Source organism: Babylonia areolata, chromosome 1 (assembly GCF_041734735.1).
Source record: "Babylonia areolata isolate BAREFJ2019XMU chromosome 1, ASM4173473v1, whole genome shotgun sequence".
Classification (NCBI taxonomy): Eukaryota; Metazoa; Mollusca; class Gastropoda; order Neogastropoda; family Buccinidae; genus Babylonia; species Babylonia areolata.
The window spans coordinates 14,491,269-14,517,331 of NC_134876.1; the positions used below are offsets into that span (position 1 = coordinate 14,491,269).

Consider the following 26,063-nt stretch of genomic DNA (forward strand, 5'->3'; position numbering starts at 1 on the left):
TAGTAACATTTTAACATAACAATTGGGTCAAAATAATCCTGGCCAAAACTTCAACATCTTCATTGTAGTCACACTGTAGACTCTATCATTCGATCACATTTTCGCAAAGTGTAACCAAACAGTTTGATCATTTGTGAGTTTTTTTGTGTGTGTGTCCCTTGTCTGTGGTAATTCTTTAATTGAGTTGTAATTTGATTCTAATAAAACCTTATAAATCTTCAAGGACATCCCTACATTTGTTAAGAGGGATTATTCTCTTCTCTTAATTTTCAGTGGGGACTACTTAAGCCACGTCTAGACGCAGGAAAGTAGAGATCTATATTCCAGTTCAGTGTGCTCTAAAGCTCCGACTCTTTGCTAAAGTTTTAATCAATTTTCTTTCCAAAGTCCCCTCAAACGACTGGAAGTCGATTCTACCAAAAATATATACTTTATTTTCCTTGAGGATTAGGCTACAATGTTTTCTGAAATATTGATTTGCTACAGAGAACAACGATTTTTTTTAAATATTCGTTGCCCAGTGTTACCCTTGACAATACACAGCGACCGCCTTCTTTGGCTTTTTGGGCTATCAGAGAGGACGCTGTCAGCTTTCTGTCGGCAATTTATGGTGCCTAGAGATAGAGAACACAACGTCACACTGTTGATATGATGTCTCAAACAATGAGATCTCTGTGAAGATTTTATAACAGACTGCATGACACTTGAGAAGATGCATTTCAGACGGAAGCAGTGCTTTTTTTTTGCTTTTTTTTTTTGGTTGTTGTTGTTTCCTTGTTTGATTGATTGTTTCTTGCATTTCTGTTGCCGATGAAGAAAAAATATTTGAAAACCGTAATACAGTACTTAGGCCTATTAGAAAATTAGAGGTACATATGGTTGACAATCTTTCTCCAGTTTGTGTCATGAGTATTTTGGTCTGAAAGGGTTTTTTTTTTTACATTTAAATGTTATGGTTGTTGAATTTGAAAGTCTCACCCCACCCCCCCACCCCCTGTATGTGTGTGCGTGATTTGTGTCGGTTTGGTCAAAACATCTTTTCCGGGCTGTCTGTTTTTGGTTATTGGTTTGGAAGTCTCCCCACCCCACCCCCTTTTTTTTCTTCTTCTACTTCCTTTGTGTGTGTGTGTGTGTGTGTGTGTGTGTGTGTGTGTGTGTGTGTGTGTGTGTGTGTGTGTGTAGCCCCCCACCCCCACCCCACCCACACACCCCACCCCAACCCCCTTCTTCTTCTTCTTCTTCTTCTTCTTCTTCTGTCACTTTATAGGGGTTTCCTTTGTCAGCAGCGTTTCGTGGCAAGGCGAAACAAGAAGAAGGAGGCAGCACTTACCATCAGCAAATCCCGGACACGGCCAGAGGACACACACTGCAACACTGACAATGAGAAGCAGCGGGCTGTGGGGGCCTCGCATAGCTTCCATGTTGATGACTGCACTGTCTGTTGATCTTCACTCTTCAGTCGTCAACACCTGCCTCATCAGCTTACCACTTTCACCACTTCACACACACCGAACTTGTTTTGTTTTTTTCTTTTCTTTTCTCGTGGAAGCATAAGAACGTCAGACAGACACAAGACACGTTTTCCTTTTCAACCAGTCAAGAGACGTTCGCCTTAAGCAAGAGGAGCACTGACACACAAACGCTCAGTTGTCGTTCTTCGTCTTTTGCACGACCTTGGGCGAGAGATATATGTTTCACCAAATCACCAAGCCATGAATTTGATTGACATCAAGCTACTTCAAGGTTCCATTGATTCCAGGTGAAAAGGAAAGATCGGAGGTGGACAGATGAGTGAGTTGCCCAAGCCGTGACGGGGGAGAGAGCGTCGGTCTGGAGACGTGAGGCCTGCCAAGGGCCCTTCAGTCCTCTGTCGCTTCTCCTGCCGACGTGTCAGCAGAGAGTGAAGCAGGCAGCCCGCCGGGGACAGGGGGAGGAGACCCAAGACAATTATGAATGCTGTGACAGCGGAGTGGGGGCATGGGGAGGGGGGGGAGCTGGGTCGGGGAACTGGGGAGGGGGGGGGGTGGACGGGGGCTGAAGGGTGATGAACAGACACTTACACACACACACACACACACACACACACACACACACACACACACACACACACACACACACACACACACACACACTGTTGTCTTATTCAACTGGCCTCATTCCCTCAGGACTCGCCGCACAGTGGGCATTGTGTGCTGCGAACAATATCTGTCCGTATTATGTGATCAGTGAAGAAGAAAAATTACTCCAAAAACTGTGATGATAATAATAATAATAATAATAATAATAATAATAATAATAATAATAATAATAACGAAAAAACAGAAAACAGAAAACGCAGAACGAAACACCTACAGTACACTGGACATGCAGTCTACTTGTGACATCAACTGATGAAGACCACAAGCGCAAGTACAGAGAGAGAGAGAGAGAGAGAGAGAAAGGGAGGGGTCGGAGAAGGAGGCAGAGAGGAGGGATCGGATGTAGAGGAAGGGAGATTCAGGGAGGTGACGAGGGGGCGGGGTTGGGGGGGGCGGTGGGGGGGGGGTGTTGTTGAGGAGAGGGGCGGTTAAGAAGGGAAAGATGTGTTGACTCAGGCTCGAACACGTGCCGGTAGGCGACAGGGGATGAGGGATCCCGCCCCCCCCCCCCCTCCCTCCTCCCCCGACCCCACCCCCCTCTCCCTCCCCTGGCCACATTCCTGACTCCCGATCGAGAAGAAGCCACTTAGGTTAGCATAGACATGTCGCCGGTCCCGGGATCTCTTGGGAGAGCAAAAAGAAAAAAAGTCCCCCGCGAGCAATGCTCTCCCGAACAAATACCATACACAGAGGGGAGCAAAAGCAGGCGATGTATCAGTCAGAAACATGCCGGCCTTTACAACGGTTCTTTGACAACAGGGTCTTCTGTCCCGCCCTGCTGTAAAAACTTAATTAATCAGTCAAGTACTGGGGAAGATTTTTGTATAAAGGCATTAGCTTACTGCATGGGGGGTTCATTCCGAATGTCACTGATCATCCTTGCCATCCAGAGGCTAGTTTACAACAACAACAAAAAAAGTTATTACACTCAGAAATGGTTTTGCAAAGATTGTTGTTGTTGGGGTTTTTTTAATATCTCAAAATTCAGAAAGATTTCTTATTTACCCTCTACAGGAAGATTAAAAAGGATCCGGCTGAAGATTTTGCGACTTAGTCTCGTGTGTCAGCACAAGCAGGCCTGTCGCTGTAATTGGATTTGCATCTAATGGAGTGATGGCCTAGAGGTAACGCATCCGCCTAGGAAGCGAGAGAATCTGAGCGCGCTGGTTCGAATCACGGGTCAGCCGCCGATATTTTCTCCCCCTCCACTAGACCCTGGTTGGTGGTCTGGACGCTAGTCATTCGGATGAGACGATACACTCAGGTCCCGTGTGCTGCACGCACTTAGCGCACGTAAAAGAACCCACGGCAACAAAAGGGTTGTTATTGGCAAAATTCTGTAGAAAAATCCACGTCAATAGGAAAAACAAATAATACTGCATGCAGGAAAAATACCAAAAAAAATGGGTGGCGCTGTAGTATAGCGACGCGCTCTCCCTGGGGAGAGCAGCCCGAATTTCACACAGCGAAATCTGTTGTGATAAAAAGAAATAAAAATTTGATAATCCTGTTATGTTTGTTCTCTCTCTCTCTCTCTCTCTCTCTCTCTCTCTCTCTCTCTCTCTCTCTCTCTCTCTCTCTCTCTCTCTCTCTTTCTATCTTGTGTCTCTGTTTCTGTGACTCTGTCTCTCTTTGACTCTGTCGTTGTCTCAGTCTCTCTCTGTCTCGAGTCTCTCTGTCTCCCTGTGTGTGTGTGTGTGTGTGTGTGTGTGTGTGTGTGTGTGTGTGTGTGTGTATGTGTGTGTGTGTGTGTGTGTGTGTACCGGTGTTGTGCACTTCTGATGTCTTCCCAAACATTTTACATTTTGACATAGGCAACTGCATGTTTGTGTCAATCTTCTTTTCTTTTCTTTTTTCTTTTTTCTTTTTTTTCGTTAATGATAGAGGGATTAGTTACTTGTATTGATTGTTCCTCTTCAACTCTAATGCATAAAATAATTCCGTCGTAAATTCCAGCAAGTATGTCTACGTTGCCTTTCTTTCAGGAATCAATGAATATTCACTACTTGACAACCACCGAGAATTAAGATCCAAAACCTAACCAACCGCCGTGGCGAAGTGGTTAGCGTTGCAGACTGACGGCTGGGAGGACGCGGGTTCGAATCCCAGCGGAGGTGGGTTTTTCGGCCCGTGGCCGGCTCCTACCCAGAGTTGAGTGTGCTGTGGGCTTAAATGGGGAGACTGGGACCACACAGTCGAGTGTCATCCACTTCAAGGATGCGTCTTTGGGTGTGTTGCTCTAATTACCTGACCAACACTGCAAGTGTCTGTATCTCTCGGGCCTGGTTAACGCCGGGATATCATTATGACAGGAAGCGTAGAGTACAGCCTTGTCACGTAGTCCCAAACCAAAATGGACCTCCATAGCAACATCGTCATCATCATTGTCATCCTCCTCCTCCATCATCGTCATCAATATAAACAAAATAGTCTCAAAGTCTGTGGCCTTTCATGCCCTGCTCTCATGGTGACCTCAGTTTCGATACCCCTCCACTTCCGTGCTTAGGGTGAGTCCTGTCAATGTCGTCAGTGTCGGCAGATTCATGGGGGGCTGTTGTTTGAGGGGTGTGGTGGCGGTCTCCACTCTGGGGGGGACGCTCACTCAGTCTGGCTCCGCGACTAAGTCATTATTGTCGTTAGTAGGGGGCTTAGTAGGTGGTGTCCAAAGTATGTTAAAACAGAACAGGCACCACTGAACACCACCGAAGTGACTCAGCAGCAGTGCAGGGTCTCCTCTGGTGTGTGGCCTCCTGGCGACCTAACATCGATGGTTCCCTGTGGACTGCCGACGCTGGAACTGCAACGGACGAACCCGGGTGTGGCCGTGTATGGGGGAATCTAAAGTGAGTGGCATGGGAGTAGTGCCACTGAAACGGTGCAGATGATGGGGCAGCAAAAAAAAAAAAAAAAAAAAAAAAAGATCCAAAACCTACAACTTTTAGCAACCTAGTAACCGTACTAAATGGAAGTAGCGGAAAACTTCATCGTTGCCATCATTGTGGTAGTTCACGTACTCGAGTAACTAGCAGTAGCAGCAGCAGCAGCAGTAGTAGTTGTTGTTGTTGTTGCTGTTGTTGTTGTTGTTGTTGCTGCTGCTGCTACTGCTGCTGCTGTTGTTGTCGTCGTTGTCGTTTTTACTTTCCTGACCATGCATGCCTGGTTGGGATAGTCTGTGCTGACCAGTGCTGTTCGCATATATTATTTGACAATTGTGTTTTTCCTCGCCCACAAACTATATGCAGGTTAAAGATCATGATCACGTGTTCTTCGTATGATTATCTCCACTCGTCATTAACGCACGCCCGCATACACAGAGAGAGAGAAAGAGAGAGAGAGAGAGAGGAGGGGGGATTCTGATATTATTCTTACAATCAGCAAGACTGTTTTCAAGTTGTTTTTGTTGTTGTACTTTTTCACCCACACCATGCACCGACAGCACAGATATTATTTTCGTGGTATGGGATATCCGAGTGGATGGCTACTGAAGACATGTGCCTAAAACTTTGTGGTGTAGGCTATTCAGTAGCCCGCGGACTCTTCGCCTGCTCTCTGAAGAACTGTTCTTGTGTCTTGTGGAAACATTGAATAATCAGCCGGCAGTTCCAAACAACAAAAATTATGTTTGACTGCTGTCCCAATTCTGACTCAAATTTGTATTGAATTTGTTGAACTTATTATTCCGTGAAACGGGTTTTTTGACTCACTTGTGTAAACAAAGTGAGTCTATGTTTTAACTCGGTGTTCGGTTGTGTGTGTGTGTGTGTGTGTGTGTGTGTGTGTGTCTGTGTGTCCGTGGTAAACTTTAACATTGACATTTTCTCTGCAAATACTTTGTCAGTTGACACCAAATTAGGCATAAAAATAGGAAAAATTCAGTTCTTTCCAGTCATCTTGTTTAAAACAATATTGCACCTCTGGGATGGGCACAAAAAAAATAAAAAATGAAGCCTAATAATATGCAAACTGCATTTACTGTTATATTTATATTTTTTGTATTCTCTAAACTTGGCACTTTGATCTGATATTCTGACCCAACAACAAGAGCAGTCATTAGTATCATTTTTTGTTCAAACAGGAACTTCTTTTGCTAAGCATGGAAGTTTTATTTATTTTGCAAACGTTTTGGTGCAGATAGTAAAAAAAGGAAATTACTCTGTAATTAATGCTAGGGGAGTTAATTTGCTTTAAACTGATCTTTCTCATCTTAAACATTGCATTTTGAAATTATTCTCAATGCATAAAAAGCTTGGATTTTTTTTTTTTTTTTTTTTTAAGTGTATCACAAGTGAGTCTTGAAGGCCTTGTCTCTTTAGGAAGACAATAATTTGTAGACACAGACTTGATAAGTTTGTGAGATTTAATGTATCTCAGAAAAGATCGACGAAGTAACAAAAACGTTACTCGACAACAACAAGGGAAAGAACTCTTAATCCTAACAACAAAACAAGGAAGATAACTACCAAAAGAAACTCGAATGACGTAAGTTCCGCGAGTCGCTACGCCTCTCTTCTTCTTCTTGTTTTTTTTTGGGGGGGGTGGGGGGGGGGGGTTGTTGTTGCTGTAGTTGTTTTTTTGTTTTTTCTTTTTTCCTTTCTTTTTTCCCCGTTGAAGAGTGTTGTTGCCGCGAACTTGACTCCAATTTTTCATTAAATATATAGAATGTATCATTTTGAAACTATTTTTTCCGTAGAAGAATGTTGTTGCCGTGAGCCTTTTTGGTATGTACGCTCAGTACATTCATCAAATAACAAGCACAATAATTAGCAAGCACAAGAATTTTTATTTCATTCCTTGACATACAGGCAACAGCACACAAAAAGAAGCCAGTACTGTTTAGCGACAGCCCGGGCTCTGCTTAACGCCGGGAATGCCTCCGTCAGGACGGCAACTTAATTACGTCAATAGTGACGTCACTGATGGCGTCATTGAAAGAAGAAAAAGATTATTTATTTATTTATTTATAGTCTGTTCATCTAAGATGATGATATTAGATAAAAAGAGAAAGAGAAAATGATTCTGGAAGACTGCAAAATTCACATATTTGATCTAGAGTGATATATATCTAGACTGTTTTTCTCAGGGGTGGTTTTTTGTTTTCTGTTTGTTTATTTGTTGTTGTTTTTTGTTGGTTTTTTGCTGATTGTTGACTCACTTGTGTAAACAAAGTGAGTCTATGTTTTAACCCGGTGTTCGTTTGTCTGTGTGTGTGGCTGTGTGTACGTGGTAAACTTTAACATTGCCATTTTCTCTGCAAATACTTTGTCAGTTGACACCAAATTTAGCATAAAAATAGGAAAAATTCAGTTTTCAGTTCTTTCCAGTCATCTTGTTTAAAACAATATTGTACCTCTGGGATGGGCACCAAAAAAAAAAAAATTTAAGAAGCAAAATTATATGCAAACTGAATTTACTGTTACTTTTTTTTTTTTTTTTTTTTTTTTTTTATCCTCTAAACTTGACACTTTGATCTGAAGTTCGACACAACAACAAGAGCAGTCATTTTTATCATTTTTTGTTTAAACAGGAACTCTTTTGCTAAGCTAAGCATGGAAGTTATATTTATTTTGCATGTCTTTGGTGCAGATAGTAAAAACTGATCTTTCTCATCTTAAACATTACATTCTGAAATTATACTCAATACATAAAAAGCTTGTGTGCTTTACTGTCAGTGTACAGGGTTTTCACTATGTTCATTCGCCCAAGTGGTCTTTTTCGGAAAATACTAAAATCAATACTACGAGTGGACTTTATAGATCTATTGGCTGAGCCCTGATGGTCATGGGCAAAAATCAATTGCATACACATAATTTATTATTCATACATATTCAAAGCGCGTGCTCATATTCTTCGCGAACGAAGGACGCCATTTTGTTTCAAGTTGTTGACCTGCCTGTTCAATCCTATATTCAATCAACAATACACGATAACATGTGATGAAAAGTTGGAGAAGGAGACTGTTAAATATTTATTCTGAGAAAGATTTGTGAACGCCTCATCACTTACTGGATTATGCCCAAAACTGCCATAAAAATACCAACAAAATCAGTCGGAATTCACAGTTAAAAATAACAAACCATGAGAGTTAATAGCCTTGATGAAACGTAAAAATTTCCAGTCTTGACTTTTCTCAAAATGAAGTCCTTTTCACTTCATACGACGTTTAGGAAGTATGTGTACTTGGCTCTACATGTTATTAGTTTAACAAAATACTCAATTTTCATATCAACTTTAAAACTATAAAACTAGAATGAACATAAAAGAGAAATTGAATCGACTGTGTCGTACTATATTTCCGGCGAGTGTAACGAAACTTGTACATCTAGATCCAGAGAAAACGGCTAAATGTTGCAGTGTGATTGCGGCAATAGCCACGTCTCCTTTACCACGGACTTTAAAAGAATTTTTAATTGCCCTTAAAGATTTTTTGAATGCCCAAGATACACCATGCAGAATAATATGATTTAAACAGCATTCTCTCTGCAAAAACCGCAATCGTCGGATTTATCGCCCTTAAAAAAGTATGTTTAAATATCAAATTTTAGAAAGTCAGTTAAGGAGCCACGATAGTGTAATCGGCAAGATAGTTTCTTCTCACCCGAAAACGAAGGGTTCGAATCTGCCATCAGGATTTTTTTTTTTTTTTTTTTTGCTTTCTTTCTTTCTTTCTTTTCTTTTTTTTTTTAACCCGAAGCTTTACAATAACAAATACAGAACACATTTTAACGATTAGATTTTTTTTAAAGTGTATTACACGTGAGTCTTGAAGGCCTTGCCTCTTTTGTTTTAATTTATGACTTGAAACACCTTGCTCTTTCAACTCTTTTTTGTTGTTGTTGTTGTTGTTTTGGGGTTGTTGTTTTTTGCTGATTTGTTTTAATTCATGACTTGAAACACCTATAGCTCTTTCAACTGTTTTTTGTTTGTTTGTTTTTGATTTGTTTGTTGTTGTTTTGTTTTTTGTTGTGTTTTGTTTTGTTTGTTTTTTAGGGGGGTGTAGGGGGGATTGTTGTTGTTGTTTTTTGTTTGTTTGTTTTGTTTTTGTTTGTTGTTGTTGTTTGTTTGTTTGTTTGTTTTTGGGGGGTGTTTGTTTGTTTGTTTTATTTTTCTGTTTGTTTTAATTCATGACTTGAAACACTTAGCTCTTTCAACTTTTTTTTTTTTTCTTGTTTTGTTTTGGGTTTTTTGTTTGTTTTTGGTTGATTGTCTTATGACTTGAAACACCTAGCTCTTTCAACTTTTTTTTCTGCTGATTGTTTCAAGTTATGACTTGAAGCACCTAGCTCTTTCAACTGTTTTGTTGTTGTTGTTGTTGTTTGTTTTGTTTTGTTCTGCTGATTGTTTTAATTTATGACTTGAAACACCTAGCTCTTTCAACTGTTTTGTTTTTGTTGTTTTTTGTTGTTGGGTTCTTTTGTGTTTGGTTGCTTTGTTTTTGTTTTTGTTTTTTGTTGTTGTTTTTTATTTGTTTTTGTTTTTGGTTTGTTTGTTTTTGGTATGTTTGTTGGCTTTTTTGTGTGTGTTGTTGTTGTTTTTTTAATAGATTGTTTTAATTAATGACTTGAAACACCTAGCCCTTTCAACTGTTTTTTGTTGTTGTTTGTTTGTTTTTGCCACTGTTTTGTTGTTTTTTCCTGCTGATTGTTTAAATTTATGACTTGAAACACCTAGCTCTGTCAACTGTTGTTGTTGTTTTCTGCTGATTGTTTAGTTTATGACTTGAAACACCTAGCTCTTTCAACTGTTGTTGTTGTTGCTTTTTTGTTTTTTGTTTTTGTTTTTTCGGCAGTCAATGGGTAACCCTGCCTAGACTGCTGCTGACAGTTATATATGCTCGTCAGTGAAGGGCTCGCTGTCATTTCACTGAAATAAACAGACAGATGAAACTGAGCTTACATACATGTCAGGATGTCGGTCATCATTCTTCATTTGGACTTGCTCCTCTTGTGGTTGCTTTTTTAAAAAAATGTTTTTTTGTTGTTATTTTTTGTTTGTTTGTTGTTGTTTTTTGTTTGGGTGGGAGGGAGGCGGTGGGGGGGGGGGCGGCGGCGGAGGGGGCGGGGGCGGCTCAGCAAAATCAGTTATATATACTACTTAAAAGTACACACACAAAAAGGTATGACACGCAATTTAAGTTGAAGCCACACTGATCCCATTTCACCAATGTTCAACAGTAAAAGGGTTAAATGAAATACAAAATGCAGTGAACGTTGCAATTAGGCCTAACTCATGAATTTATTTTGTTTTATTCGGCATTAGAAAATAACATTACTAATTATTTCTAAAATCACGACTACGGTTTTTGTGATCATCAATTCAGTCCTTTATAAACATACTGAATTAACCAACGTCAGTCGAACGTCACGGTGACGTCAGTTTGATACTGATGAAGGCCTCGGTGTCTTTTGGACAGTGCATTTGAAGATAATTCATGTTCGTCAGTGTCAATATAAAAAAAAATGTTTAATCAAAGAATAAAAATATTTATTGACCGATTCTCTCTTTTTTTTCTTTTTTAATCAGTGACTTAATTCAACCTTTGCCCTTTTCCCTCTCCCTCTGACTACCCTTCCCTCTCCCCTCTCGGCCTCCCTTTTTGCCATTTTCTTGTATTCTGGCCGAAACTCCAGAAAGTCTCCCGATCAACTGGTGCTTACACATGATTATAATTATTGTCATTCCATGTCTAAACTCAATTGGTCCGGCCACAATTTTGGTGCTGGAGATTTATTCGACTCCTTTCGGCTTACTAGTACACACACACGCGCGCACGCACGCACGCGCACAAACACACACACACACACACACACACACACACACACACACACACACACACACACACACACACACGAGAGAGAGAGAGAGAGAGAGAGAGAGAGAGAGAGAGAGAAATTTCGACATTTTTCCGCTCCATATTTTGGACTGGACAGTTTTTCAAAGATGGCGTCGTTGGGAAGGACGCCTTTTTCCTAATCGGTGAAACTGTAACGAATACACTTTCACGTTGGCAAAGAACAGAGCGTGGGGCAAAAAAAAAGGTAAAGCGATTTAAAAACCTGGACATATTACGGTTTTGTTTTATCAATGTGATTATTGTTAAGATAGTGTGTTTGTGGTGTGAATGGACTGAAATGAAAGCTTGTCGTGGATTGCTTGTTTCGACAAGGACTGCCGACTCTGGTTCATTCCATGATGTGTATAGTTTGAAGTCGAGTGGACGAAAGCACTGCTTGCTTCATATCGTGGCTTCTGTTTATCCTATCTCTGTTTATGCGAATCATGTGTTTTCCTCCATGAAAAAGCTTTAAAGACTCTCTCTCTCTCTCTCTCTCTCTCTCTCTCTCTCTCTCTCTCTCTCTCTCTCTCTCTCTCTCTCTCTGTACTATACGTAACAACAAGATCATGGTACCACTGCCAAGAATTGATTTATTCAAATCGAGTCTCATTTACTCTGGTGGTTTTCTCTGGAACAACATCTTAACTAGTTTTAATGTTCATACAAGTATCACTGTGTTCAAGAAAAGGTATCATGAATACCTGATGGAAAATTTTGCAAATTCTGTTTAGCATACCATATTATGTTATGTCATATGATATTACTGTATTTCACCACATGTCTCACTCTATCTCTTTATCTCATCCTCTCTATAAATACAATCTCCTCTCCTGTCGCTTTTTTCCCCTCTCTCTCTCTCTCCCTCGCTCTGCATTTTTATAAATTACGTGTTGTTTCTTATAAATATGATACTTATTATGATGTTGTTTCTTTTCTCGTTTTCCTATGAATTTGTTAACGTTTACTCATTTCTTGGGGTCTTCTTCATACCTTTTCTTTAGACATTTTTCCCTTTCGAGTGTTGGAGAAAGCAATTGTTTGCTTACTCTAATGCTATTGGAATTAAGATCCATTCATTCATTCATTCATTTATCATTCATTTATTCCTTCCTTCCTTCCTTCATTCATTCATCCTCTCTCTCTCTCTCTCTCTCTCTCTCACTCACGCTATCTCTCTCATTACCATATTCATATACATTATTGTCATCAGTGCAGGTATTATGATTATGTACTTGTAAATGCTATTGTGCAATTGAGTGTATTTGAATTTCATGTATGTTTTTCTATAACCTTTTGTTATCTTGTGAACATTTTGATTTCATTTCTTTTTGCCCTTAGGGCTGGATGTAAAAAAGCATATGCATGCTTATTCCACTTCCCTCATAAAAAAGATTCGTTCGTTCGTTCTCTGTCACTGATCTCTTCTCTCTCGCCCCCCACCCCCACCCCCCACCCCACCCCCCTTCTGTCACCGCATACATGCATAATACGTTGGCAGGCATGGGATGGTGTTGTAAAAGTAAGAATGTAGATTTATAGTTTTTAAAAGACAAGTTTTTAGTGAAGAGCAAAATGTAGAGATGGAAATAGATAAAATTATTGAAACATCAGTCCTAAAAATAAGAGGAGAAAACACCTATCATCTGCTGTTGCCTGCCCACAGTGCAGCCACATTTGTGCTTCTGCCTCTGGGCTTCACTCTTATCTCTGGAGTCACTGATGTCTTCAACATTCGCAATGGCCTTCCATGATAATGATGTGTGTATGTATTTTGCAGATGGCTTCACATGATGATGATATATGTATTTATTTTGCAGATGGCTTCACATGATGATGATATATGTATTTATTTTGCAGATGGCTTCACATGATGATGATATATGTATTTATTTTGCAGATGGCTTCACATGATGATGATATATGTATTTATTTTGCAGATGGCTTCACATGATGATGATGTATGTATTTATTTTCCAGATGGCTTCACATGATGATGATGTATGTATTTATTTTGCAGATGGCTTCACATGATGATGACAGACTTGATTTCAACAAGCTGCAGAAGGAACTGGATGCAGCAGTGGAGCTGGATGCCAGGTACTGGCGTGAGAACGATGCCAAGATCCGTGCTGTCTCCACGCAAAGGGTGGCCTCGTACGATGAATTTAAGTGAGTGATGGCATTCATGACTACAGTAGCTCTTTGTTTTTGTTGTTGTTGTTGTTTGTGTTTTGTTAAAAAGAGAAAGTGTTTTATTGGATGGTGGCAAACAGTTTCATTTGTATATATTCACTCTCCCATATGGCAGAAGTTCATTGGAATCCTTTCATTATGAGATTAAATGAAACATGTCAATACTATAAGGATCTACTATCATTTTTGGTGGTTATGTTTTGTTTGTATTCCCATATATATGTATACTAAAAGGAGGAAGGTGGCAGAATGGTTAAGACACTTATCTGCCAATACATTGTGAGGGTCTAGGTTTGAATCCTGATCTCCTTTCTCCCAAGTTTGAAAATGAGACTGAGCATCCACTGATTTGGATGAGACGATAAACAGAGGTCATGTGTGCAGCATGCACTTGATGCCCTTCTTCTTCTTCTTCGTTTGTTGGCTACAACTCCGTTCACTAGTATGTACATGAATGGGCTTTTATGTGTATGACTATTTTTACCCCCACCATGTAGGCAGCCATACTCCATTTTCGGGGGTACTTGACACACTGAAACCTTGGCAACATAATTGTTGTTCCTTGGCAAAATTCTGGAGAAGACATCCACACTGATAGGATGTATACTTACATACTCAAGGCCTGACTAGCACATTGGATTATGCTGCTGATCAGGTATCTCCCTAGCAGATGTCGTGTAGCACATATGGGTTTTTCTGAACTCAGTGATGCCTCATTGAGAAACTGAAACTTACATTTTACTCTGATATATATGTACATTTGTGTGTGTGTGCCAGCTGCTTTTACATACGATAGCACTGTGACAAGTCTTCTGTAATATTATGTTTCAGAAGGCAAAAGATGCACAAGGAGAGAAAAGAAAGGGATTAAATGGACTGAAGCCCAGGAATTTAAAACACTGACTTTACTGTGTAAAAGAGAGATCAAGGAGAGAGGAAGAGAGAAAGAGCACACACCACTTCTCAAAAGTTCTGTTGCACATGCACATGCACATGTGTGTGTGTGTGTGTCTGTGTGTGTATGTGTGCATGCATGCTTATTCTTTCAGTACACAATATGACACATGTGGACATACTTTTTTTTTCTGTGATCTGGTCACAAAATCATTGATATTTCCACCATTTGTATATCGACTGATTGACTCTGAACCAGTTCATGCTAATTCATGGTCATATCAAAGTTTAATGATCAGAAACACTTTATTTCAGAGATCTGGTGGCAGCATCCCATCTGAAACCACTGAACAAAGGTGATCACATTGACACCATAAAAGACATCTCCAAACAGCCATGGAATCCAGCAGCCTCACGCAGCAAGCAGGGAAATGCTACATCACAGACCACACAGCACGCTCCACAGGTATTCTGTCTTTCTTGGACAGTTTAGAATAAACTAACGAACTCGATTTATCTTGTATGGGGCACTCTTGAATTTCCACACTTTAATTGTGCGTTCATAGGGCCAACCACACACACACACACACACACACACACAGAGAGAGAAACAAGAAACAATCAAACACTGCACAGCAGACATCACACACACACACAAGCACACTCACACAAGTACACACACATGAGTACAAACACACACACACACACACACACACACACACACACACACACACGCATACATACACACACACTGTAGCTGATATAGAAAGTTTGTAAAAAATATTCTAAAAAGTCCATGAAATTGGTTAACATCATAAGTAATATGTTTTGACTGTTTTTTTCTTTCTTTTTTGTTGTTATTGCTGTTGTTATTTATTGAGAGTGTAAGAGATGGGTTTTTTCATGTTTTCTTGGATCGATTTCTAAAAAGCAACAGACCTGAATGCTCACTTACTGTATTGCTTTTAAAAGAACAATTTTTTAATGTCTGTTGATCTGGGAACATCAGACACCTCAAAACAGATAAATATTAACAATAGTGGTGTTAACAAGGCAGATAGAAATGTCTTCTGTAGGTTTGTGGTTTGCATGTCATATTTTCTCTTTTTGGGTAGGGATGGATGAGGGTCGGGTGAAGTATGAACTGATAATTTATGTATTCCACACAAGCCCTTTACTGATGATTGTCACACAACCAACCCAGGGATGTTGGGGGAACTTTTCCATCAAAGATTGTGTTCCCACTTCTGGAAATTCTGTGCAAGCAGTTTCCTCTTTTTCTTTAACATCTAACATAAAGTTGAGAAGAATTTTGTGATCCATGAGGTTGAGAGTGACTGATGCGGTGAAGACCTGTATTCATTTCACATTACACGACATGTCTGTATTACTGTCATTTCATCCTGTTTGCATTATCAGGTTTGTTATTGCTGGTTGCTGGCTGTAGGAAAATATTCATTACATGCTTGGACTGAAAAAAATCTTTTTACTGTGGTCATTAGCTCACATATGATAAAATGGAATAAACAAAATTAACCCGGAAAGTCAGCATGAACATTCCACAAAAGAAGAAAATCTTGTGCAGATTTACTTTTTATGTATGTATGCTCATAGCATATACTGTGTCAAAACACACCTGCCTCTCTTGCTGAGGATGGATGGTGCAGAGCACTGTTTGCAGGCATTTAAAAGCCTCTCTTTGCTTTCTCTCTGAACTTTTTTTCAGTTTTATCAGTTGCCCATTCAGTGTCACAGTGATCCATATTTATTTCTTGTGTACGGAAAGGTGTGACATGAACGCTTTTCATTCAGCTCAGAATGTGAAACAACCAACAAAAAAAAGCAGACAACCCATTTGTTAGGGTTAGGAAAAAAATTCATAAAAAATACGAAAGTTACTGAATGAAACCCTCTGTACTTGACCCACTGACCCCTCTCCTCACGTCATGTGAACACCCAGCCCCCTCCCTCTTCACTGCTCTCAGGAGCTGAGTCACTATCAGTAACTTCTTGCTGATAGCTTTCTTCACTAGATACTTTATTCATCATCCTCTTTGACGTCGAAACCTTCAGTTTCAAGCATTTCAATCACTTCAGCAGTGGTAGAAGCCACTGTCGTGATCTAGTTTGCTCTAAAAATTTCCACTTCTATCACCTGCAATGCCCATTTTCGATACTTATGCAGATTAGCTTGTTGTGTGGGGTCCTGAACACGCTGACTCGCAGTGGAGTGTGTTGTTACGAAATCTCATGAAGAAACTTTCCATTTGACCCTTGACACGTTCGCAATCCCCGGTGTAGCTGTGATTGTGATGCTACCCCATGAGGAAAATGTGGAGAATTTTTTGTTGAAACCGCTATAGCGTTCCGTCATCTGGAACGCTACCTTACGTCAGGAACGCTATAGCGTTCCATCGTCCAGAGTGAGTTAACTGTACCAAATGTTGCATGAAAAGAAAAAAAAAGTATTGACAGACTTCTCTTTTTGTTTTTGAATGTTATGAGGACTGAAGGAGAGAGGAGGAAACAATTGATGAGAACTTTGTTGTTTTGCAGACGGATATGAAAATCCCAAAAAATGGGCAGGAGATGGCCAGGGATTGGCAGCGCCATGTCAAATCCCCTGAACAGCGCTACGCCTACCTCCTGCACTGTGGGGCCACACACCTCGCTGCCATGTTCAAGACAGAAGTGAACCTCCTGGGGGACATACTTGCTGCTCTGACCCACTTCAGCAGAGAAGACGTGAAAAGTGCGCTCAACATTCTTGATAGCATGAAATCCTCCAGCAGATTTTCTTTGTCACTGCAGTTTCTTAGTAAGAAGGAGAAAGAAGCCTGTGCTGAACTCTTTGAGAAATTATCACAGCTGACTGAAGATGGAGACTTTGTAGATTTGCGTGATAGAGTTACTGAACTGAAGGTGGCATATCTGCCATCATGATGTTTGAAGATTTTTTAACTTGTTTTTGCTGCTTGCTTGGTACTAAGAGGTCAGAATGTTTATGGAAGAAATTTGAATAAATTATGTTCATTATGTGTGTGTGTGTGTGTGTGTGTGTGTGTGTGTGTGTGTGTGTGTGACTGCATATATTGTACATTCAAGCAACATCTTTTTCAGCCAGAAACTTTGACTCCAGACACATGCATATCTCTCACACACATACCATCACACACCATGACTGTCATGGTTTATTGTTGGACCACCAATCTCAATGACAAATGCGATCATTAGGATTTATGACATGTCTGTTTGTATCATCCGTATTTACAGTAATGAAACTAAAGAGGACGCAGTTCTTGACTTGATTCGTTCTACTTCATGGTTTCTGACAGTTGAGACACTTAGATATGGACTACATGACATATGCATTGATAATATTTACAGAAATGGCAGAGGTCACATCCTGTTTCCCCTAGCCTCTAAAACAACAAGTTCCCTTACGAGAAGCACAACACAACAAAACAGGTTAGATAACTCAGTAAATCCAGGAATCATGCACATAAAAATCATGTTTGACAGAAACTGTGGATATAAAAATTAATTCAACAAAATTACCAAATGACAGGGAGTAAAAATTGCTTCTTTAAAAATTCAGTTCATCCAAAAACGTTCAGTTCATCCCAAATGGCTACCAACACTGCCATCACTAGTTCAAGACCCGGCTTGAAAAAACAACACTGTCCGGATCAGTGTCACAACACGCAAGAGACTGACAAAACTGGTGCGAAAAGTCTACAGTCTTTTCCTTTTGCAGCAAACATTGCTGAACAGAGCCCAGGTTGACAATCTTTTCCACTTTATACCTTACGCCTCACTTCCACACAGAACTGACCTGCACTCCCACCCACCCACTCCCCTCAACCATGACTCCCCTCACTCAACTAAAATAAATAAGGAGAGAAAAGCAAGAGGAAGGGGGAGAGAAAAAATGTCACAGTTAAATGAGAGCTGATAATGTAAAATTATTATGCACAAACCACCCTGCATCTTTTCAATGATCAAGGCAGGGTATGATGAAGCTGTTCCATGCAGCTGAGTTTTAAAAAAATAAATAAATAAAAATCTTACACAGAGCAGCGCTGGAAAGACTGTACCAATTTTTAAAAAACACCTACGAGCTAAAATACTATCCCCAAAATCAGAATGGAGATAGATGCTATTGGTCAGTTATGTACTTCTTTAGTCTGATGCATTTGCAAAAAAAAAAAAACCCAAAAAAACAAATAAAACCACCTTTTCTTTTCAGAATTCATCCTGCTACAGAAGGCCATACTGAAGCTCAAACTATCCATTTTTAGTGTGTTTTTTCAAACAAAAATTCACAGAAAATAAATAAATAAATAGGAGGTGGGACTGTGGACTGGAATAAAAGTCTGCAATGTATCTCTGATTTTTTTTTCCTGACATGTAAGACAGTAGCATGAAAGAAAAAAATCTAGCTTAAGGCCACATGTAATTCAATACATAATACACTGTCATTCACAACACTTGACCACAATTAATTCATACAGATACATCAAAAACAGTCTAAAACACTCACAATAATACAAAGACACTCGCAATAATACAACATGGTTAAACACAAAAATAAGACTGAAAACAGATAAAACAAAATTGGAAGTAAAAGTTCATGTTTAAATTTAAAACTGACATCTGACAATTGAGAAACGCTTGCTGTATGGCTGGAATACGTCATCCACAAATAAAACCTGACAAAGTCATAAAAGCACATATTGTTAAAGACCACTGCCCACACACAAGCAAACAAACATGCCCCCACAATGGGGTACGGTTTTCATATGGCAGTGGCAAGATTTACACAGGACGAAACGATGTGGGTCTTGGAAGAAGCCATCAGCACACCTCAGTCACAAAATCACTCAATGTCTGTTGTGTTTAGTTACTGCCTGTAATATGTTAATACCCTTGCCAGTTTATGCATACCTATCTCTTTCCCAGCTGCACAAAGGTGATGATTAAATACAATTCACATTTCAACACGCATGGCATTAAGCATGGTCCACATGCGCAGTGAACCACTGATCAATGCGATGATGAACCAAATGTAATGCAGAAAGGAGAGCTGCTGCCCCTGATAGGTCCCCATCCAGTGCCTGGGGAGGTGACCAACACAGTGCTCCCTCACTGGTACACTGACATCTTTAACTCTCAATGTGACAATGCTGGTTGGGAATCTAACTGGTAGAAAACAACAATTTCAACAGTACATGAGCCTTCTTTAGTAAATACTTCATGTTTGAAATACTTTGTGTTTGATGAAAACTGTGTACAGAACAAATATGGAGCCATGTGTTAATATTAACAACAAGATTTCAAACAGGTCATACTTCTCTGGCAGTCTTTGTAAGGTTTAGCGTCAGACGTTGACTAATGTGGAGCAAACAACTGCACTGCAGTTTTCTTCCCATGAAACAGATCATCCCAAAGTGCTGCCATTTGTCCAAGTGTCCACACGCACACTGACTGTTCTTTGCAAAGTTACTTATGTTCGTTAAGTTGATCATCCGGCCAAAAAGATTGTCCTCACAAACTAGCAGCACAGCCAGCGGTCATTCACCCTGGCAAACTGACCTGCAGCCACTGTCAGGGCCACACCACACACATCCAGTTCGCTGAACAGACTGCTAATCTGAACAGCAACATCCAGTTCGCTGAACAGACTGCTAATCTGAACAGAAACATCCAGTTCACTGAACACAGACTGCTGATCTGAACAGTATTCAACACGTTCATGTCTAAAAGAAGTCTTCCTCAGAGTCATCGTAAGTGTACTTGACTGGAGCTTTAGCACGTCCAGTGGAAACACGTCGTGACAGACTGGCGAGATCCGTCTCTCCACCCCCAAGGTCGCTGTCACCATCATCCGAGGCCTTCTTGACTGCTTTTTTCTGAACACAGACATGAAACAATCTCTCAGGCCAACTGCATGATGTGAAACATCTCAAGTCTGGTATCTAACCATTGCTGAGGTGCAAAAATGTGTCTCTTTCAACAGTGAAAATATGTTACTTTGTGTCTTTTTCAATTGTGAAAAAAAATGCGTCTTTCAACTATAAAAAATATGTGTCTCTTTCAACTATGAAAAAGATGTCTCTATGTGATTTTTTTCAAATGTGAAAAGTATGTCTCTAGGTGTCTTTTTCAACTATGAAAAGTATGTGTCTCTTTCAACTATGAAAATTATGTCTCTGTGTGTCTTTTTCAACTATGAATGGTATATGTCTCTTTCAACTGTGAAACATATGTGTCTATGTTTCTTTTCAACTATGAAAAGCATGTGTCTCTTTCAACTGTGAAAAGTATGTGTCTTTACGTTTCTTTTCAATAAATGAAAATTGTGTGTCTCTTTCTATTAAAAATATGGAAATCATGTGTCTCTTTCAGCAGTGAAAAGTAAGTGATGTGTCTCTATATATCTTTTCAACGGAAAAGTAGGTCTTTTTCAGCTGTAAAAATTGTGTGTCTCTTTCAACTATGAAAAGTATCTCTTTCAGCTGTAAAAAGTGAATATTTCTTTCATCCATGAAAAGTGTGTATCTGTTTTAGAACATATGAGGAGACTCATTGAACAGCTGGAAGTGACAACATAAAATGCATCTTTTCAATCCACAAAACATGTTTAAGGAAATAAAACTGAGGTAAATTATCAAGAGCTAACGATCATGAAGAGACAGCGAAGCAGAGTGACTCACCTTTGCTGGCATCTTCTTTTTCTTTGGCACAAACTCATCAGAAGCCTCAGAGTCACTGTTCTTGGCCCGTTTGGCCTTGGTCTTTTTGGGCTTGCTTTCCCCTGCATCTGTCAATCATAAAAGTACGCTCTTTGCAAGCACAATTTACACATACCCATCAAAAGACTGTGCTGACATAAAAATCAAAAAGGTCACACCGAAACAGTCTAAACCTACTGGGGTTTTTTGTGTTTTTTTACAAGTTGAGGGTCCTACAGTATTCAGGGTACACCAATTGAAAATACACACTAATATCAATCATGCCAGTAGTCAAATGACCACACTGAAGTGCAGTTGTGAATATCATGGCAAATCAGGCAGGTTTCCAGACACAGTGATTCACCTTGAAATCTATGACAGGTTTCATGAGCCATGCTGATGTCATTCCTTTGATCTTCTCTTAAATGACTGCATTACCAACATTGGTACACCTGCAGGGTCCCAGAAAGAATGGTTAGCTGGGATTCCACTATCCCATCTCCACCCTATATTCCAACTCTATTCACCCATTCCACCATCCCCTCTCCACCCTATATTCCAAACTCTACTCCTCATCCATTCCACCTTCCCCTCTCCACCCTATATTCCAAACTCTACTCCTCACCCATTCCACCTTCCCCTCTCCACCCTATATTCCAAACTCTACTACTCACCCATTCCACGATCCCCTCTCCACCCTATATTCCAAACTCTATTCCTCACCAATTCCACCATCCCCTCTCCACCCTGTATTCCAAACTATTCATCACCAATTCCACCATCCCCTCTCCACCCTATATTCCAGACTCTACTCCTCATCCATTCCACCTTCCCTTCTCCACCCTATATAGTATATTCCAGACTCTACTCCTCATCTATTCCACTATCCCCTCTCCACCCTATATTCCAAACTCTACTACTCACCCATTCCACCTTTCCCTCTCCAACCTATATTCCAAACTCTATTCCTCACCAATTCCACCTTCCCCTCTCCACCCTATATTCCAAACTCTAATCCAGACCCATTCCACTATCCCCTCTCCACCCTATATTCCAAACTACTCCTCACCCATTCCACCATCCCATCTCCACCCTGTATTCCAAACTCCATTCACCCATTCCACTTTTCCCTCTCCACCCTGTATTCCAAACTCCATTCACCCATTCCACTTTTCCCTCTCCACCCTGTATTCCAAACTCCATTCACCCATTCCACCTTTCCCTCTCCACCCTATATTCCAAACTCTACTCCTCACCCATTCCACCATCCCTTCTCCAACCTATATTCCTAACTCTATTCCTCACCCATTCCACTATCCCCTCTCCACCCTATATTCCAAACACCATTCATCCATTCCACCTTCCCCTCTCCACCCTATATTTCAAACTCTACTCCTCACCCATTCCACCATCCCCTCTCCACCCTATATTCCAAACACCATTCATCCATTCCACCTTCCCCTCTCCACCCTATATTTCAAACTCTACTCCTCACCCATTCCACCATCCCCTCTCCACCCTATATTCCAAACTCCATTCATCCATTCCAACTTCCCCTCTCCACCCAAAATTCCAAACTCTATTCCTCACCCATTCCACCTTCCCCTCTCCAACCTATATTCCAAACTCTACTCCTCACCCATTCCACCTTTCCCTTTCCAACCTATATTCCAAACTCTATTCCTCACCAATTCCACCATCCCCTCTCCACCCTATATTCCAAACTCTATTCACCCACTCCACCCTATACTGCAAACTCTAATCCAGACCCATTCCACCTTCCCCTCTCCACCCTATATTTCAAACTACTCCTCACCCATTCCACCATCCCCTCTCCACCCTATATTCCAAACACCATTCATCCATTCCACCTTCCCCTCTCCAACCTATATTCCAAACTCTATTCCTCACCAATTCCACCTTCCCCTCTCCACCCTATATTCCAAACTCTATTCACCCATTCCACCTTTCCCTTTCCAACCTATATTCCAAACTCTATTCCTCACCAATTCCACCATCCCCTCTCCACCCTATATTCCAAACTCTATTCACCCACTCCACCTTCCCCTCTCCACCCTATATTCCAAACTCTATTCATCCATTCCACAATCCCCTCTCCACCCTATATTCAAAACTCTAATCCAGACCCATTCCACTATCCCTTCTCCACCCTATATTCCAGACTCTACTTCTCACCCATTCCACCATCCCATCTCCACCCTGTATTCCAAACTCCATTCACCCATTCCACCTTTTACCTCTCCACCCAATATTCCAAACTCTACTCACCCATTCCACCATCCCCTCTCCACCCTATATTCCAGACTCTACTCCTCACCCATTCCACCTTCCCCTCTCCACCCTATATTCCAGACTATTCACCCCTCCACCTTCCCCTCTCCACCCCATATTCCAAACTCTATTCACCCATTCCACCATTCCCTCTCCACTCTATATTCCAAACTATACTTCTCACCCATTCCACCATCCCTTCTCCACCCTATATTCCAAACTCTATTCACCCATTCCACTATCGCCTCTCCACCCTATATTCCAAAGTCTATTCCTCACCCATTCCACTATACCCTCTCCACCCTATATTCCAAACTCTATTCCTCACCAATTCCACCATCCCCTCTCCACCCTATATTCCAAACTCTATTCACCCATTCCACCTTTCCCTTTCCAACCTATATTCCAAACTCTATTCCTCACCAATTCCACCATCCCCTCTCCACCCTATATTCCAAACTCTATTCACCCACTCCACCTTCCCCTCTCCACCCTATATTCCAAACTCTATTCCTCACCGATTCCTCTATACCCTCTCCACCCTATATTCCAAACTCTACTCACCCATTCCACCATCCCCTCTCCACCCTATATTCCAAACTCTACTCCTCACCCATTCCACCATCCCTTCTCCACCCTATATTCCAAACTCTATTCACCCATTCCACTATCGCCTCTCCACCCTATATTCCAAAGTCTACTCCTCACCCATTCCACCATCCCCTCTCCACCCTATATTCCAAACTCCATTCATCCATTCCAACTTCCCCTCTACACCCAAAATTCCAAACTCTACTCCTCACCCATTCCACCTTTCCTTCTCCAACCTATATTCCAAACTCTATTCCTCACCAATTCCACCGTCCTCTCTCCACCCTATATTCGAAACTCTAATCCAGACCCATTCCACTATCCCCTCTCCAAGCTATATTCCAAACTACTCACCCATTCCACCATCCTCTCTCCACCCTATATTCCAAACTCTACTCCTCACCCATTCCACCTTCCCCTCTCCACCCTTAATTCCAGACTCAACTCATCCATTCCATCATACCCTCTCCACCCTATATTCCAAACTCTATTCATCCATTCCACAATCCCCTCTCCACCCTATATTCCAGACGCTACTCCTCACCCATTCCACCATCCTCTCTCCACCCTATATTCCAGACTCTATTCCTCACCAATTCCACCATCCCCTCATCAACCTATATTCCAGACGCTACTCCTCACCCATTCCACCATCCTCTCTCCACCCTATATTCCAGACTCTATTCATCCATTCCACCTTCCCCTCTCCACCCTATATTCCAAACTCTACTCCTCACCCATTCCACAGTCCCCTCTCCACCGTATATTCCAAACTCTACTCCTCACCCATTCCACCATCCCCTCCCCACCCTAAATTCCAAACTCTGCTCCTCACCAATTCCACCATCCCCTCTCCACCCTAAATTCCAGACTCTACTCATCCATTCCATCATACCCTCTCCACCCTGTGCAAATAGTGTGTAAAAACAGCACGCTTATCAGAAACTGTAAATTTTTTTTTTTATTTCATTATTCAAGAATAGTATACTGATAAATACATGTATAATTGTATTTTACTTGATTTCATCTACTTAAAAGATATTTCACTTCAATCTGCATAAGTAATATGAATAAAAGATGTAATTGAAAAAAAAATCTCCCCAAAGTGGCAAAACAACAACAAAAAAGTACACAATCAAACAACAACATGCAAATCAGCATGCATGGTTTGTGTATGTTAATAAGCTCACAATTTCATTCATGTCACACACATGCATTTTTTTTTTTTTAAACATCTTATTGTTATTCAGGTGGAATATTAATTCAGACATCATTTTCCACACTACAGTGTCTGGTTGACAGCTGTGTAAATCTATCACACTTGCTTGTTTGTTCATGTTTGAACGTGGCAACACACGTGCAGGCGTCAACAAACGTGTTAGTATTGAGTGGCAGAAAACAAAACCTGAAAGCATCAGGGACCAAACCTGAAGCAAACTGTCGCTTTGCTGCAGCGAAGGTTTGACCTCCATCCGAATCATTACCATCAGACCATCTAAATGGGGCCTGACTCGCCTTTGGTGATTCTGATAATATGGTGCTAAACAGATCTGCTACTGATGGCTGTTTGGGTTCTTTTACTACACAGACAACACAGAAAGTTCAAACAAAATACAAGCAGGGTACATGGACAAAAAGAACAACCCAAAAAAATCCCACACTAATCATTTGCACAAACACATACACACAAGTACATGCACCCATGTGTACGCAAGCATTCTGATATTTGCAGCAGAACATGGTGCCATAATACAAGCCTTGGACAATTTGGTGAACCATCTGTTATCACTGCTCAAAGCACCATTCTCTATTGATTCAAAATCTTTGGTGCATGCCACAGACTCATCTGATGTCAAAACAAGACCTGATCTATCATTGGAAGCAAACCATTATTTTAGGACAAAACTATTAAAAGGAAAGGATGTAAGCTTTTGTGAGCTGCCTTCTCACACTGGTCTCTATGGCAATGAAATAGATAGTGGGTTATTGAGGTGTACACAAATACAGGAAAATCAATGAAAATGCATGGCCAACCCTGTGAATGAATCTTACAACTTATTTGTGCTAACATCACAGAATTATAGGTTCATTTATAGTTTATGTATCATTCAAGACTTTTAAGTTTTCTTTCATTTCTATTTGATTTAACATTCTTTTTTTTTTTAAACAGTAAAAATGTGCCTGTGGCAAACAATTTACATTGTTTCACTGTCTAATCAACTGATTTCCTCTTAGACAAAGCTTTAATGCACAGAAATGTTCCTAATAACAAGTGCAAGAAAGTTGTGTCAGATCAGCATCTGTCAGCAGAAATTTCAGAATCACAGGGAAATAACTATGTTTATGCATAGCATATCTCTTACATTTGTTATTATTGTATTTATATAA

At 40.6% G+C, this 26,063-nt stretch overlaps 3 protein-coding genes across 5 annotated transcripts in view; 1 reads left to right on the forward strand and 2 right to left on the reverse strand.

Annotated features, from left to right (window-relative positions):
- The window catches only part of LOC143279855 (low-density lipoprotein receptor-related protein 2-like), a 194,327-nt gene extending 192,453 nt beyond the window's left edge, over positions 1-1,874 (reverse strand). Inside the window, exon 1 of the mRNA XM_076584111.1 lies at positions 1,331-1,874. Within this exon, the coding sequence (XP_076440226.1) occupies positions 1,331-1,421 (91 nt within the window). The 5' untranslated portion in view covers positions 1,422-1,874. The remainder of the gene's footprint in view (positions 1-1,330) is intronic.
- A 9,205-nt stretch (positions 1,875-11,079) lies between these two features.
- Positions 11,080-17,087, forward strand: LOC143291275 (dynein axonemal assembly factor 19-like). Of its 2 annotated transcripts, none has more exons than XM_076601125.1 (4): positions 11,080-11,170; positions 12,987-13,140; positions 14,374-14,524; positions 16,615-17,087. In XM_076601125.1, exons 2-4 carry the CDS (start codon positions 12,989-12,991, stop codon positions 16,999-17,001), a joined length of 690 nt encoding a protein of 229 aa, XP_076457240.1. In that variant the 5' UTR covers positions 11,080-11,170; positions 12,987-12,988; the 3' UTR covers positions 17,002-17,087. The 2 variants fall into 2 exon arrangements, with proteins under 2 accessions (XP_076457240.1, XP_076457231.1); XM_076601116.1 differs by having other exon boundaries at positions 11,091-11,173; positions 12,989-13,140.
- A 148-nt stretch (positions 17,088-17,235) lies between these two features.
- Positions 17,236-26,063, reverse strand: part of LOC143279861 (DNA topoisomerase 2-alpha-like) — a 44,440-nt gene continuing 35,612 nt past the window's right edge. Inside the window, exons 31-33 of one of the 2 annotated variants that reach the window (XM_076584125.1) lie at positions 25,103-25,255; positions 20,775-20,881; positions 17,236-19,970 (exon numbers count right to left, since the gene is read on the reverse strand). In XM_076584125.1, the coding sequence (XP_076440240.1) occupies positions 19,818-19,970; positions 20,775-20,881; positions 25,103-25,255 (413 nt within the window). In that variant the 3' untranslated portion in view covers positions 17,236-19,817. The remainder of the gene's footprint in view (positions 19,971-20,774; positions 20,882-25,102; positions 25,256-26,063) is intronic. The other variant, XM_076584135.1, reaches the window with a different exon arrangement.